At 34.5% G+C, this 16657-nt stretch overlaps 1 protein-coding gene across 11 annotated transcripts in view; it reads right to left on the reverse strand.

Annotated features, from left to right (window-relative positions):
• TOX2 (TOX high mobility group box family member 2) overlaps positions 1-16657 on the reverse strand; it is a 261657-nt gene that overhangs the window by 44976 nt on the left and 200024 nt on the right. For 9 of the 11 annotated variants that reach the window (XM_087889233.1, XM_034414059.3, XM_034414055.3 and 6 more), the window contains one exon: positions 1914-2153. The exons of the other annotated variants lie outside the window; for them this stretch is intronic. In XM_087889233.1, coding sequence (XP_087745359.1) covers positions 1914-2153 — 240 coding nt within the window. The remainder of the gene's footprint in view (positions 1-1913; positions 2154-16657) is intronic. 11 annotated transcript variants of the gene reach the window in all.

Consider the following 16657-nt stretch of genomic DNA (forward strand, 5'->3'; position numbering starts at 1 on the left):
ATGTTATCTGACGAAATAATTTTCCCTTGAAGCACATTCATTCAGGATGTTGCATAATTTTTCCTAAAACCAATTACTGCTTATTCTATTTTTCCCATTAACTGGTTGTATAACATGCAACCTTCATCAGTTTATGAATTCTTACTTTCAGCTATATCCACAACAGTCTACATAACATCAGTTCTGTTGCCAAACATACAGTACAGCTTTTTCAAATTAAACCTATACCTTCCCCTTTTGTTATTATTCATCACTACACAACATCATACAAACATTATTCAATCTATTACAATTTTACCCTTTGTCCTGATTTCTGACACATAACACAGCTATATTCTTTCTATTTCATTTCATTATGCTCTTTATCACTTATCACACTAATATACCAACCTGCTGTTTTCCACACACTATGATTATCATGAGATGAGCATCATGAGATATTAACCTGAACTTCCCATCGTTTTTAATAAGATAGAGATAATGTAGACTAACTTAACTATTTTAATCATATCGTGAAACATACACATTTCTCTTCTAATGGTAAAGATGATACTGGCAGAGTTTGCATACTGTTCAACAAACACAAGCAAAGCCCAGTTTTACTCCAACCATGCTCATGCTCAACATGTTATGATCTTTCATAGAGACAACATTTCAAGCCAAGACTGTCACATGCCACCAATTAGGAAATACATATAGCATACAAATATATATATTCAGGACACCACTTGCTACATAGTTTATGGTAATTTCAAAATATGTTAGCAAACAACCAGTTTGGCTCAGGCACTGAAGAGAGAGAGAAGGAATGGCAGAAAACATGGTAAAAAGAAAGATAGCAGAAAGAAAGGAATAGCCTCTGCCTGCCACCAGCCATTAATATATTATCTCCAATGAGGTGTAGATCTCAAAACAGTTGGCCCAGGATGACTGATCACTTGAGGGAGAAGGAAGATTCCCCCACCCCTCTCATGCTCCCCTCCTCTGAACCAGTAGATCTACCAGTCATGTTCTCATGGCTAGCTCATCTTGGTATGAGCTTCAGGAGGAGGTTCTCCAGTTGGTGAAACATAAAACGTCTGCCTCTCCTTCACAGTGTAGAGTCTTCATCCTTTAAAAAAATGCTACAGCTACTCTGCTATGACTTGTGTTTTAAAAAAATGATAGGTAATATGTAAATTTATTTAGCAAGACTTTATTTTCAAAGACAAAATAAATATGAATATTCATTTAACAAGACATCCAGTATAAAAACACATTTCTTCCTACAAATTGCTATGTTAACATGCAAACATTCTTTACATCCTTACAACATATTCAGCATATATTTATCACTAACAAAGCAAAATCATCTGCTTTAAATAACTTATTATTTATTATGTCTTAAAAATCCCTCCTATCTAGGTTTAAGTACAGCGAAAACATTTTCTGTTATTTCGTTCTGATAATGACCTGGCAAGCTATTTAATTAAAATCCCAGCTGAATATTTATGCTTTCCTATTTTCATTCTCCAAATATGAAATTTTTGCCTCTACAAAAAAAACATTTTCAGCTGTGGAATTGAATGCTTGTAGGTGATAAATCATACTTTTATTTCAGAATCTTAACCTGGAAGGGTAGTACAAAATGATATACTTAGCATTTTTATCAAGATGGAAAATATTTAGGAAGAAAAATCTCTTTCAGATATAATTTGTACACCAATTTGTAATCCTGATATCTATTCCAATTCTTTTGCTAAGAAATGTTTTTTTCAGATGGGTTTAAAAAAAGTTATTCTCTTTCTTTGTATGTATCTCTCTTGGAAAGGCTGAATGCCTTTGTTCTAGGTGCAGTTCATTATTTCTGCCATTGTAGGTTGCCTGCCACTGTCTGTCTCTATGTCTGTCAAAACAGGCATGGCTGCACGTACCTTATAATGTGATTCTGTCTCCTCTTCCTGAGTAGAACTGGAGGGAGATGGTGTAGCAGATTTGCTTCCAGGGGGTGATGGGGAACCATGTGTAACACCACTCCTCAAACCCATCTGAGAAATCAGCTGTGACTGGCTGAGGGCACTCATGTGACTGGTTAACATCCCTGGTCGATTGATCAGGGGAACTTGATGGTTGGACTCATAGGACGTAGCATCTGAGTGGACCATCTCCTGGATCTGAGTTAGGAGAATATTACTTTTAAATTAAATTGTATTTATTATCTTATCAAAATTATATGATGATACAAGTTGGGCATGGTTGTTACCAAGGTATCAATTGCTTTTGGAAAAAACTAAAGTTCCATGCTGGGAAAAAAAATCACCCTTAATTTGTAACGTAACTGTTTCCATCATATTAAACACTTCTATGTTAGCTTTATTTTTACCTTGCAGAATATTCAGCAATGTATTTTTAGATAAAATTGTACTATATTTTTAATATTAATTTATTGCTGAACATTTTCTCATGTGCTAACACTCTCCTACAGGTAATCCTTGGCAAATTAAGGCATCCCTTGAATTCAAATGCCATATGCCTTACAGCAGAGCTGTTATAATGGGCTAACACTATAATCCTGTGCTAATCTGACATTAATCAGCAGTATTAGCAGTTATTTTGAACTAGGTCATGTGGTATTCTGACTCCCAAATATCAGAGTTTGGAAGTAGGAAAGGGGGGAGACCTCATTGCAACATGCAGTGGATTTGCTAGTTGTACTTTGCTTTTCAGTAAAGTTTGCATACTTTACTGTATTTTTCAGCAAGACAGCCCTATTTTCATGATCAAAAAAGAAAGTCATAAAATGTTATCATATGATGGAAACAACAATGAAGAGATTAATTCTTGAATAATTAGCCATATATGAACAGATGGAAGCTACAAATCTGTGTCAAAAAATATACAATATTTTACAGTAATAGTTATAAGAAGAACAGGTGGCAGTCATGGCTAGGAGGTCCTTAACATAACTTCATCTTGTGTGCCAGTTGTACCCTTTCCTGGATCATCAGATCCTGTTCACTGCCACTTATGCCCTGGTCATCTCCCAGTTGGATTACTGCAACATGCTCTACATGGAGGTATCCTTGAAGAATATTTGGAAACTACAATTGGTAAAGAATCAGCGATGTGGACTGTTCTGGGGGGCCCTTGAGTGGTGTATGTGATGCCACTGTTATGCGAACTGCACTGGTTGTCAGTTTGCTTTTGAGTCTAATCCGAGGTATTGGTCATTACCTTATGGCAAGGAATCCAAGAATCGCTTTATCCCATTGGGATTAACCCACCCCGTTTATTCCAGGGGAAAAGGCCTACTTCAGATCCAGTCGGCCTAAGAATTTCATCTGGCAGGAGAAGAGCCTTTTCTGCTGTGGTTCCCGCCCTCTGCAATATTCTCCCATTACAAGTGAGATATGCCCCCGCATTCTTGGCCTTTGGAAAGAGCCTAAAAACTTGACTCTGCCACTTGCCTGAGGGCCTGACAGGGGCCCATTACCTTGGGAGTGGCTGACAGGATAGAGAAAATTCTTTCCTCAAGGCTACAGATCATCTGGATTTTTAATTTTAATCATTTTATTCTATTTTAATTGTTTTTACAAAACTTCTATTATATTGTAGCTGTCCAGAGTCACTGTATTAGTAAGATGGGCATAGAAAGCCAATAAATAAATGAATGAATAAACAAACAAATGAATACATAAATTGCTACTGGAGAACAAAGTTTTTTTCAGTTCCGTTTTCCTAAAATAATACTAAAATTTGAAAAAAAATAATAGTTTTTCATATGTGAAACTAGCTGGAAACCTGAAAACAAAAAATTAAAAAAGACTGGAAAGAGCAGGTAGAAGGAAATAAAATATTTTGTTTACAGGACAGGATTTCTTATACAATTCTCAATTAAAATATTTATTTTAAAGTATTTTCAATGGAAGATAAAATAAACTATTGTCAATTTTAAAAAGGCACGACAGCTTCAAATACATTTTTATTAGTCAAATGAAGAATTCAAATCTGCACTGAAGAGTTTAAAAAATCATGTTCTTTTTGAAATTTGGAATGTTGAGCTTACATGGAGAAAATATCAACAGATGCAAATACAGCTACAATAGTTAATGTTTCAACAGGAACGTATTTCCTTAAATGGAATGCTCATGACAAAGACCACCAAACTCACTAATTTTCAAATTGTTGGAGGCCAAAGGGTTTGAAGTTAATACTTTTTTGGGAAAAAAATCTTACTGGTAGAGTCTGCATCAGATAGGAGAAAAATAAAGTTACATCTATCATTATAGGTGGTGATTGAGTAACAACAGATCCCATTTCCTCCCCACTCTGCTTCCACCCTCCCCATTTGTCTTTAGTTGTAAGGTTTGATTTTAACATTTTATGTTTTAAAATTTAACTGCAAGCTGTCCAGAGTTACCACATGGCCAATAATTGTTATCTATCTATCTTCTACCTACCTACCTACCTACCTACCTACCTACCTACCTACCTACCTACCTACCTACCTAGCAAGCAACTGTAGCTAGCTAGTTTCAGGCAGTCTGAAGCAAGCTGGTTTAGGAATGTGTTTGCTCTATACTCAGAATACTGTACTTCCAGAATCTCATACAATCTCCTTAAAATCACTGAAGGTATCCGTTGTCAAAGATTGGAAACTGGACTGAATATAAAACTAGTCCCCATGGATTTTTGTAGTAAACTCTGCTGTCCTAATCTAATCTCTCCACATGCATTGTATTCGTGGTGACTATCTCCTCCTTCATTATATCTCCTTACTGCCATATAAGCAATTTATCATTTTCTTACAATTCAATATTCTCCATCCCAGCTTCCTTCAGAGATATATTGAGACTGTAATATCCAGAATTGCAAGTGTGCATGGACAAGCTTGGAATTTTGTTAATAACAGTACCAGCAGATCTGAAAGGTAGACACACTTTATTTTTGCTTCGTTTTAATAATTAATGTTTTCCCTTTGCTTTGTTTTTTTTAAAAACCTCTTAACCTATTTTTATTTTTCCACTTATCAACTATTTTCCTTTTATACTTTGACATGATGCTTTTTGTTGCTGTTTATAATTTTTTTATCTCAAGGTCTTCTGAAATATTACGTCAGTCTTGGTTCAGACTGCTCTCAAATCATTGATAGCTGACTCATTGCCAAGTTCAAGAATTCCTGTCCTTGTCTCCTTGATCATTATGTTTTGGCTGAAATTACTGAGCAATCTTTTATTTGACTCCCTTCTTTCCCAAGCTTCTTTGATTTTGTTTTAGGTTTTCTAATTGTTAATTTAGCCTCTCATTTAAAATTTCTACGGAGAAAAAGTCTTCCTCTGCTTTCCCTTTTTTTTTGTTGGAAGGTCACTTAAGGAATTTTTTTTCTAAATGCTTTTGGATCTGTCCACCAAATCCATGACTTTAAGTATTAAAATATTTTTAAAAACACAGATAAAACACTAAGGACAAAATATATTTGAGGAAGAGTTTTTGGATTCTAGCAAGTGTCTCCAGAAAAGTTTTTTTTGTTCAGTCTTTCTTTCTATTACCTGCTTGCAATTTCTCACATTTGATCAGTCCTGAAAAATGCAACATTCAAAAACCAAACTCATCAGCTTTCTTCATAACTCCTCATCTTTACTGGTGAACAGTACTGCCACCCGCCTGTTTCAATTTTCATGGATACTTAGCTATACACATGACATTTTCCCTTTGCACTTTATTTTTATTTATCTTTTATTATTTCCCACTAATTACTGCAATCTATTATTCTCTGGCCTTTTAAGGACACATTTGCCTATCTTCATTGATTTGTTCATTTATGTTGCTCCTTAATTTGTTTTTCAGATCCAGCATAAACTTATCTCTGAAGTCCATCAAGAACTTCTATAATTTTCTGCTCTTATATATCCCTTATGATAACTTTACTATTTTCCTTCCTAGTGCTCCTATGTATGGAGCTGCCATTTCAAAAACCATTCAATTCTATTGGTTTCCTCAAATCTATTTTCTTAAAATTCTTGGTATTTCTCTTAAAAAGTGTGTTGTATTTCTCTTCTAGTGTGTGCTGAAACTGTTTTCATTCATTATTGCATTTCAAGCCCATGGTAATGTAGTCAGTAATTGTTAAGGATATTGTTGAGTGACACCCGAAGTTGTGGCTTATAAAGCAGAGTACTGTTAGAGTTTTATGCATGGAAACGGTTTGAGAGTAATTGTGAACATACAAACAAACTGGGTTTATAGTATTTTACTTTTAAAGAAAAGCAAATTCATAGTCCTTTAACAATCCAAGTCTTAGCCATATAAAGTGCAATATAAAATCAATCCAGGGATATAAAATCTTCTTGCCAGTTTGTAGAAAAATACAAGGAACAATCAGGAACAATATAAAAACAGTTCAATAAATATCAGAAAGCAGTAAATAAATAATCATGATCAAATAGGCACCTAGAATGTTGTTGTATTATAAACTTTTCACAAGGCTGCTCTTCACCTGAATCTTTATCTATTTATCTGCTTTAGGAGTTAAATTTAGTTATGCAGCATTACTGTAGCTATGCATAGAACCTTCAGATTCAGAGACTATTTACTCTTAAAGGCTAGATATAAGGGGTAAACCAAGTCCCTTTCCACAAGCAAGGTTTGGGATTTGGGTAGATCTCAAGAAGCTGAGCCCGTTAACTATTAGTTTGATCCTGTTATAGGTGGTATTCAACCTCATCCTGCTTTCCTGTTTCTAGAATCAAAATGCTGTGGTGCCTTACCACCCATTTTTCCCAGCATAGGACATAAAAGGAAAAGCACTAGCACTAGCACGGTGGTAAAAATGAGAGCAGAAGTTTTGAGGGGTGACTCCAGTATGGCTTTGCAGAAGGGTCCAAATATTCAAATTGTCACCATCTTATGCTCTTTTCATTGGGGATACCTAGTCATCCATGCTAAGGGCGGGGTTAGTAGAATATCAAACCTAAATAGGATAACAATTTTTAAAAATACTTTACATAAGGAACACAACACTAATGTTAATGAAAATTGATAATAGTGAATTAGGGAAGTAAAAAAAGTTATTTCTGCAATATCCAAAGAACAAAATGTGACCTCCAACAAAGCCCACAAGAGTCTATTGTTAATTAGTTCTCCTTCAATAAGAGACAAGATGCTCAGAAATAGTGGTTTATCACTTTCATTCTGCTATAACTGCTAACATAAAAAAAGGGGGGGAGACTTGTTAATAAAAAGGCCAGAGCACTGAAATACAACTGCTCCTTCACTTGTTTTGGAAATAAAATTAATCCAGATACTTAGATACTTAGGTACTATCAATTGAGACCCAGTGGAAACCAGCAGGAGAGAAATCAAATATGTCTTAAGCTTTTGCCAGACTCTCCCCTCCCACTTTTTATATTAATCTGATTAATGTTAACATGACTTTAAAGACTCAGGGCTTTATTTATTAACAATTTTCATTTCCAATAAGCCCACTGAGGTGCAATCTCTCATTAGCAGAGGACTCCTGCCAACTCCATTAGCAGCTCATAAAGTAAGAAATGTAGGGAAGAACTGGAAGGGCTCTGTAGGCTTCAGCAGAAATAAATCCAAATGCAGAAGCAGATTTACTGCTACAGGTCAGGAATCAAGAGCTTTTCTACAGCATTAGACAGCATGTAGGGCTCAGATGTTCAAAAGACACAGGGAGGGAGCTTAAGAGTGGGAAGCTGGCAAGGTTTTGTAAGAGCTGTTCTTGTCAGTTCTGTTAAATAAATAAGAGAATTCAATATACTTTTTAGAATGCATCACATTTTCAATCCATTTCTATTTGTCCTCCAAAAAGCTGAATGTAGAATTCTGTAGTTGAATGACAAGCAGGTTTGTTTTATAGGACTTGTTCACAGGAATCTGTCCACATGACTTAATGATGACAACATGAGCTGATGATTTTAATATGAGAATGAACAACTGCGAAGAATTTTAATGCCAACTCAAATTATCTCAAAAACAATGGTTGTTGCTAAACTAGCTTTCAGATTAAGCTCCCAACAGAGAATCCGAGAACTATACATTTATATGAATCAGATTATAGATGTCAAAATCCACACAATCAGCTGTTTGCATACAGCGCTTCTCCTGCAGCTTCTGGAAAAAAAGGTCAGGATACAAAGGACATTTTCTAGATCACTTGCAGGGAAAAGCATTTGTTTCTGATTTAATAAGTTGTGCAGAAACTGTTCTAAAATGCTTTGTATTTTAGAACAGTTCTATAAGAAGCAAAAAGAAAATGATCATATCTCTTTTTCTAGCATCCAATGAAATCCTTTAAAAAAGAAACTAATATTACACTATCAACTTTCTTTGGTAAATTCTAATTACATGTAGAATTATACATTTCTTAAGAGTTCTTTAGACTGCATCTGTTTCAAGAGGATGTTACAGGTTAAAGATGATTGGCCAGCTAGTAAGAAAAATAATGCATTCTCCTTATTTTTCATTCATTTTTTTATAATTGTTGAAAGATATATTAATGTAATGTGTTGAGTTTTAAACAAATCTAAAAGATCATTTCCATCTATAGTTACATTAGTCTCTTGGGCAAACACTATATTAAGATTTTTTTTAAAAAAAATCTTATTATGAAGCCAGTAGACCACAACGCTTCCATTTATCCATTAAATATGTAATCATATTTTTTCTTTAAAGTGCATATTATTTATGCAGCAGAGCAGAACTAGTCCAGGAATGTAATTATGGATATGAGACCTGTGCAGAAAATTTATTATGAAAGTTTTCAGAAATGAGTATAAAGTCAATCTAGCCCCATTAATATCAGCAGAAAGATTCCAGCTAACCACACTTGGCTTGGATTGGGCACCTGATATGCTTTATCCAATACACTAATTAACATTGTTAACACTCTGTCTTTTTTATTATACTTTAGCATCAAACTATGATTAAGCTACTACCATGTGCTACAGATGACAAAGAATAGTTAATAACTAAGTGGAAATTTCTCTCTCTCTCTCTCTCTCTCTCTCTCTCTCTCTCTCTCTCTCTCTCTCTCACACACACACACACACACACACACACACACATACACACACACACACACACACACACACACACACACACGATAAATCAGCATTGAAATAGTAAGGGCCATTTCTTCTAGATCAGAGGTTCTCAAACACTTTGATGTCAGGACACCTTTACATTCATAAAAACGACCGAGGACCAAAGACCTGTGGTTTATGTAGGTTATATCTATCAGTATTTATTGTATTAGAAATTAAAAATGAGAAATTTTAAAATAGTTATTTGACTTTGTGGACCTGATGAAAGGTATTATAGATTCATGGGATCCACAAATCATATTTGGAGAACTACTGTTCTAGGTAGACCCAGATAGATATTATTTTCTCGATGACCCTAACTCCTTTGGTTTTGACTTCTGGACTGATGTACCAAGTACTGCTCAAGGTGCATGATTGGCCTTAAGTAAAGTCTTTTTGAGTTGGACAACAATGCTTCTGCATCTTCCTAACCTCTACCCAGGACAATGCTTTAGGGTCATATCTTATAACTCATCTGCATGTGAAAAGTGACATCTAATAGCAAGTATCCTTTCAAGAATTTTTTAAAAGGTTTAAATTCCACCACTGGAATTTATGTGAACAATCTTCCAACTATCAAAACTAAAGATGTACCATTTTTTGGAGTAGCACGAAATTCTGAGTAAAAGAACCATAATAGTACTAGAACATTGGAGAATGATTTATTTCCCAAACTGGTGCAGAAGTAACCAAACAGCATAAAAGATGACACAGATTTTCTAAAGCAATAACTAATGTCTACTTTCTCTTTGAAAAAAAAAACCTATTCTGATCTGTCAAGCTTGATCAACCATTTTATATTTCTGCTTCCTTAGTAAACCAAGGGCTACAGCCAATTCAAATCAGCAACTCACCGGAGCAAAAACCACAATGTTAACAAATTACAAAGAAATTCTGCTATATGCCCCCTAGAATTGTGGCACAGGATATACAAAGACTTCCCTTAAAACGCTATTTGAATTGCTATCAGGAGAAGGTGCAATTGTTTCAAAGGGAAGATTCTCCATAATATAGTTTATAATTAATTCTTCTTAAATAGAAATGTACCACCCTTATCAAATTCCTTACTTTACATTGGACAAAAAAGATGTATACATACACACACAATTCTTGTTACCATTCAATTTGTTTCTGTTTCTAAGAAACTGTCATAGCTGTATGTAGAATGCATTGGAGAGGGGACAATTTCTGGTGGAATTTGAGATGTCTTGTTCAGAGTAATAGCTGTCTCACACAGGTGCCCAGCTGGTATTGTAAAATCAGTAAGCATTTAATTGAAACAAATGACTATAATAATAGTACATTATCCCTGCAGGCTCATAGCCATAACCATTTTAATTATTGAGTTAAGAGTCAAACTAATTTATTCTTTAAAGTAACAGCCACTTTTTTGGTTCAACTACTCATCCTGTTAAGAATATGAGTGAAGCAGTAGGGAAGGACTTAAAGAGGGAGCAATTTATTTCTGTAGGGGTGCATTTATCACACAGTAGAAGCTTCTTACTGTTATAGCTCTCAATCACTGGTTCAGACACAAGCTCAACTAGACCTAAGTATTGAAATGTGATGTGGTCCTCTCCTCTCAAATCAAAGTCTGTTCCCTGCATGATGTTGAATGCTGAGCAAGAGGCAAGGCAGCTAATAATAAATTCCGGCTTTAATTAATGTAGTGGTTATCACAATTTGATTTTCCCTCACAATCTTCTCACAGGATGTCTCTATATAAGATTTTAATTATGAATTTATACAGATTTCCCCAGATGACATTACCTACTGCTCATAAACCTTGTTTTTGCTTTTTAAAATTTCTATTCACAGAACATTTGCTCAGGAAGGAAGGGATAATGGAAGATCATACTTTGGTTAGATCTCCCTCAGAAATCTTCAACAGAAACCTTTTCTACTTAATGTTCTATAATTTTTTGCAATGGAATACTGTATGGCATCCCAACCCAGACAATTAAGCCTAATTGTCACTCATAAACAAGGTGATTCTACTTTATGTTAAGACATTTCTTTTATTTAAATTATTTACCGTTAGGACACTGATTATTTTAATGGTCAGATTCTTCTCCAAAGCCTTTGAACACCCTTGTCACTTTCCTTATCTCTTCCATTCCCACATTTGAGCCAAGTCTCTTATGGAGGATGGTAAGAAGGAGCCACACTTATACCGGAAAGTGAATCCAGAGTTTTGACCAGCTATGATCCAGTATTGTGGCATGTAATATTACTGGGGAAAGAGTTATCCAAACATAATTAACGCTTCATTATAAAGACAAATCTGCAGCCTACATAGTAAGAAAAGCTGTCAGAAACAGAATTACAATCTTTAACAAATGGAGAGAGTATTTAATTGTATCAGGTTTCACCCCTGTTTTAGAGACACAAAGTGAATTGCAATTTGTTTTCAGTGTAGATATTTGTAGATGGGAATACTGTTCAGGATTTTTGTTGCCAAGATTCGGGCAACAAAAGAAAATCTAATTATTTCCCTGTATGAGATTAAAAATCTGTTCTCTCTTTTTGTTCAATAAATACTTGTTTTTCTTTAAAAATCCCACAAAAGTCATTAAGAAATCTCAAGATTTCCCTGCCTGATGCTTTGGGTTACCACTATCAGAAATCTCAGCCAAAGACTATGTTGATTGAGATACAATCCAAACCAGTTAGTACAAGAAAACTATCAACTAAACTGCCAAAACATGGTCCAGTGAAATTCTGTCCTTTGTTTTTTGAACTTTTACCCTGGTTTCAACTGAGTACTAATCATCTGAATCAGAGACTGTTTCCATCAGTTCTTTTTGCTGAATTATTATTTTAACATTTTATCATGTTTTGTTATTGTTAAAGCAATATTGGGAACTATTGCCTTTCTTCTGAACAACACAGTTGTAAATAAATGATGAAAGGCTTAACTATAGTTCAAAGTTTGTGTCTTGATTCTTCTGGAGAATTTATTTTTTGTTGTTTTGTTATTCTTTCTGAAGCAAAACATGAAGATAATAGACTGAACTCACATCACACAATTTTGTAGTAATTAAGCAAAAGTTTCAGTGGGCTTTAGAGAAAACCTTTCTCTCTAATAATATTTATTCAGGAATGTTTATGGCATTTTAGTTGCTCAATACCTTTTGATTTTATGCTTGCTCTGTTTAACAATCTTTTTCTGATTTCTTTTTCCTCTGTGATACACAGCAATGTGACCATGCTCATCGTACATATCTAGAATGCTTCCTCACATTTTATGCATAGTCACATCATCCTTGTTTCATGCTTCTTATAGCTTTGCTAGTTATTTTAGATGTCTAAAAGTAATGGCAAATCTCTATATTTTATTGCATGAATATAAAACATAATGGTTTTAGAACAGGGGAGGAAAAAGTAGAAAACTCTCTGAGAGGGAAAAAAAAATCAATATCTAGGGGAAAGCTCTACAAGTACATTTCAAAACCATGTATTCTGACCACAAAACTTGATCTGGTATTTCAAATGCCATTAAATGCAGCTCATCATTGACTGACTATACAGCAAATATGTAATCAATATTAAAGTATTGGTCTTTGTGTTTGTGTGTGCGCACGTGTGTGCATATATACATACACAGATACAGACAGAAAGGGCTGGAGGGAGAGATTTTTCTGGTATTCTAGTGGAGCAAATTAGACTGCAATTGGCAGTTTTCTCCAAAAGACTGAATGTTTTTCAGCACTGGGTTTTCCTAATACGATTATTAATATGCCTGGAATAAGATCACAATGGCTTCTCCACTCCTCTCTGTACTTACATAGAAGAATTGGTAGGACATGGTATGGCCAACACATTATTTTTATATTTGAAGGATTCAATTTTGCACTTCTGTTTTATAGCTGAAATGCCAAACTAGATTCCCCCTCAAAAACACCACTCAAAGAAGAGGCAGAAAAGACCCTATGGCATCTAGCCTATCATAAATTTCAGATAAGATCAGATGCAACTTTGCTACTAGAATTCTCCTTGAATGAAGAAGGGACAAGCATATATTAGAGACAGTAGAATTATCTTTAATAATATTGGGAAGATTTTAGAACATCTGCTTAATTTGTTGAATTAAAAAAAGAACCTGACTCCAGGTTAACTAGGACAATCACCTGTCAAAAAAGGAGAATGTGGATTGCTTTAAAAAAGGGACAAAAGATAAACAGATCAACTATAAACCAGTATCAACTATAAGACTATAATCAGATAATATGTGTGTTTATTCACTCTACTGGTGACTTGTAAGCTATCTGAATGGAGCGTTCTCTTACAACCATCAAAGAGTAGGTTGTCCTCTATATAGTAAAGCAGGGAAGATCAAGAGCCTTTTGAGTGGATCCTGACTTGAAATAGTTCCCTACCTTGCTTCTAACACTTCTCTATCCTAATTGAACAACAACAAACATTTATCCAAGGAGGCTTGGTTTGGGAGGGAGTAATTTTCCAGAAGGAAAGAGCACATGGAACGTAAAACTGTATCGTGTTCCTTTCCCTTGTTAAAAGAAATGTTCCATCTATGTAAAAAAAACCACTTCTTACTTTTTTTCTCTGGATTGATAACTTTTGCTTCCTTAGCAAAAGCAGCCTATGGCAAGACAAACTTTGCTCAGCATTGTATGTTGCAGCTGTTGCAATTATTTTGGGAACAGAATAACTTGGAAATAAAAACTCATACCCTTATTGTCTTCGAACTAGATTACTACACTGCAACGTACTTTGGACTGTCTTTCAAGACAACTTGGAAAGATTAGCTAACACAGGAGCAGCAGTATGAATGTTGAAGGTGAGAACTGTTTCAGCAGATTTACACCAATGTTTCAGTCACTGCATTGGTTGTCTTTAGTTTCCAAATCCAATTCCGTGTTGCGTATGACCTGTGGAGCCCTCTATGAGGTTTATGTTAGTGTCTCCCTTTGGGAAGTTAGAAGGATGGGAGTGAAGAAGAAGGTATTTCCATGGCCACCTTGGTCTTGTGGAAATTTGTAATCTAAACTTCAGATTATTTTCTCCCTCCTAACCAGGGTCGTGTTCATTTACCTTCACTACCGGTTCGCAAATGTGAGTGTGCACTCTAATTTTGTTATTGTTGCTTCTTCTCCAAGCCTACATTCCCAATCAGATGTTGTCAGCATTATATCTGTCAGTATTGGGCAGGGTTTATTATCACTGCTGTAAGAATGAACCTCATTAAATTAAGATTTTTTTCTGAAATTATGCCTAGTAAGAAAGTTGTTCTCATTTCAAATTTAAATTCCAATTTATTTTTTTTTGCTCCGTGCTTTGTATATATTTCAAGTATTTCCAAGTTTCTAGAGTTTCTAAGTCTACCACATACGGTAAACATTCTGTTTCACTGCATTTCCAATGTTTATTATGTATTTATTTTATCAAATTTATGTGACTGATTCTGGGTGGTTCTAAATGGCATAAAACAAAGCCAACCATTAAGACTGGATATAAAAACTAATTAAAACAAATAATCAACATAAGTATAATTTTTTTTGCTCAGATATTATTGATGGAGTCGTGTAACATATATAAAACATTTTATACCAGTTTTCATTTAAGTTATATCTTGGTATGAATTTTATATATAATTCTTCCCATTGTTATGTTGTGACTATTTCTTTAAAATTTTGCATCCAGTTTGTCATACACCTTTTTTTTGTTCTGTCTCTGTGGCATATCATATTGTATTGATTTCCTAAACAATGTTGGTTATTAGAAAAGTGCCTTATTAATTTTCCATTAATTCTTTAGCCTGTCTGATAATATGAAGCCTACCATGGCTTACATGTGAAATGCTCTGAAGCTGTTACAATTTACAATTTGCTGTGGATAATCTTGTGAAAAATTAACAACAAACATCTGATTAATCAAGGTGTCTATTACTCCACCTGAGTCTGTCTCATGTGCCCTTTTACAAAAAAAAAAAAAAATGTAAAGCATTTATTATACAGCTATCTTTATTTTCCACTTCCTCGAAAGTCAGAAATCTACCGCTTACAACATTTTGCATGAAACAGAAAAAGTGAACTTTTAATCATCAAAACCAAAATCATAAGAAATACATTATAAGAGGTATTTTTTTAATTTTGTAACCATAGGTAAGAGGTAATTTTATATTTTATTTAACAGTTGTGAAGAAGAAAATCAGAAATTACTTTCCATTTCTTTTCATTCTTTCTTTTTGCATTTGATTTTTCTTTGCTTTCTTTTCATTATTCTTGTTAGTTTTTCCTTTAAAAATTTTAAAAAGAAATGATTAAATGTATGTAACTCTCTCTGTCTATATATATCTATATCTATATCTATATCTACATCTATCTATATCTATATCTATATCTATATATATACACACACACACACACACACACACACACATACATGCATACATATATATACACACATGCATATGTATTTGTAAATCAGAAATCCCAGCACAATAATGGAAATTAATTATACTTCTAATGTTGTATACCACATCAGTATCTGGCTGTATTACTGAATAGGTACTAATGAGATACTAATTAAAATGCACTAAAATATGGCAAAGCAAAAGAAGATTTATTCCTTTGGCACGGTATTAAGGTAAAAAAAGACTTCCACTCTATCTCTATCTCTCTACATTTTACATTTTATAGCCAGCTGCCTATTTTAATATAGCAGATGAATCTCACAAAAAAGAGCACACATTTCAATTAAGTTTCTTCAAAAGCTGGCTCTCTTTGTCTTGCTGTCTGCGACACCAAAATATTCCAGAAGGAACATTACTTTCAATGCAACATTTGCATTTTTATCCAATCAGATTTTAAGGACATGTGCCAAGTCAATGTTTATATTATAGAATAAAATCAAACATCAGCAAGATCTGATTAACCTAATGACCTGAAATTAAGCAGTACCACCTGGAAGAAGTGCTCCTATATTCATTAGAATCTGAGAAGCTCTTTCAGAATCTATATATCTAGAACAGATGTTCTACTGCCCATCTAAAGATATACAAATTTGAATGACTTTTCAAACTTCCCAATACTATAATGAATATAACTGTACATCCTAAGGAAGGCAATTAGACTGAGCCTTATTTTAAAATATAACTTGCATCTATTTTGAACACAAAAGTATGGCCCTTGCAAATAGTAACAGTATTTAAAATTGCTCTTAGTCCTCTTTTCTAAACTTTTATTGCTGTTTAGTGCAGGCTTTTTTCATTCTTTAATGGTCTCAAGGTTGAGGGCAGGAAGCGCTAGGATCTATGGCAGTTCTTTGGGCTTGAAGAAGACATTCTGCTGTGCAGTTCATCAATGGACACAATGGTTGCTCTGCAACCCCAGTCTGGAAGCACAGAGGCTAGCACAGTGGGGATATAGAAGTCCATTGTTGGAGTAACTGTAGGTGTTAGTCTGTGATGCCACTCATAGCACTGCAGCACCTGTCTTCAAATATGGTGGAGGCTTCATACCACAGGGTTCATTAGCAGGTTCTGTCAGCTGCTGCATCTTCTAGGTCTAGATGTCGCAGTGGTGTACAGTTTCCTTACAGTATCTTTG

Source organism: Pantherophis guttatus, chromosome 3 (assembly GCF_059756535.1).
Source record: "Pantherophis guttatus breed Tessera chromosome 3, ASM5975653v1, whole genome shotgun sequence".
Classification (NCBI taxonomy): domain Eukaryota; kingdom Metazoa; phylum Chordata; class Lepidosauria; order Squamata; family Colubridae; genus Pantherophis; species Pantherophis guttatus.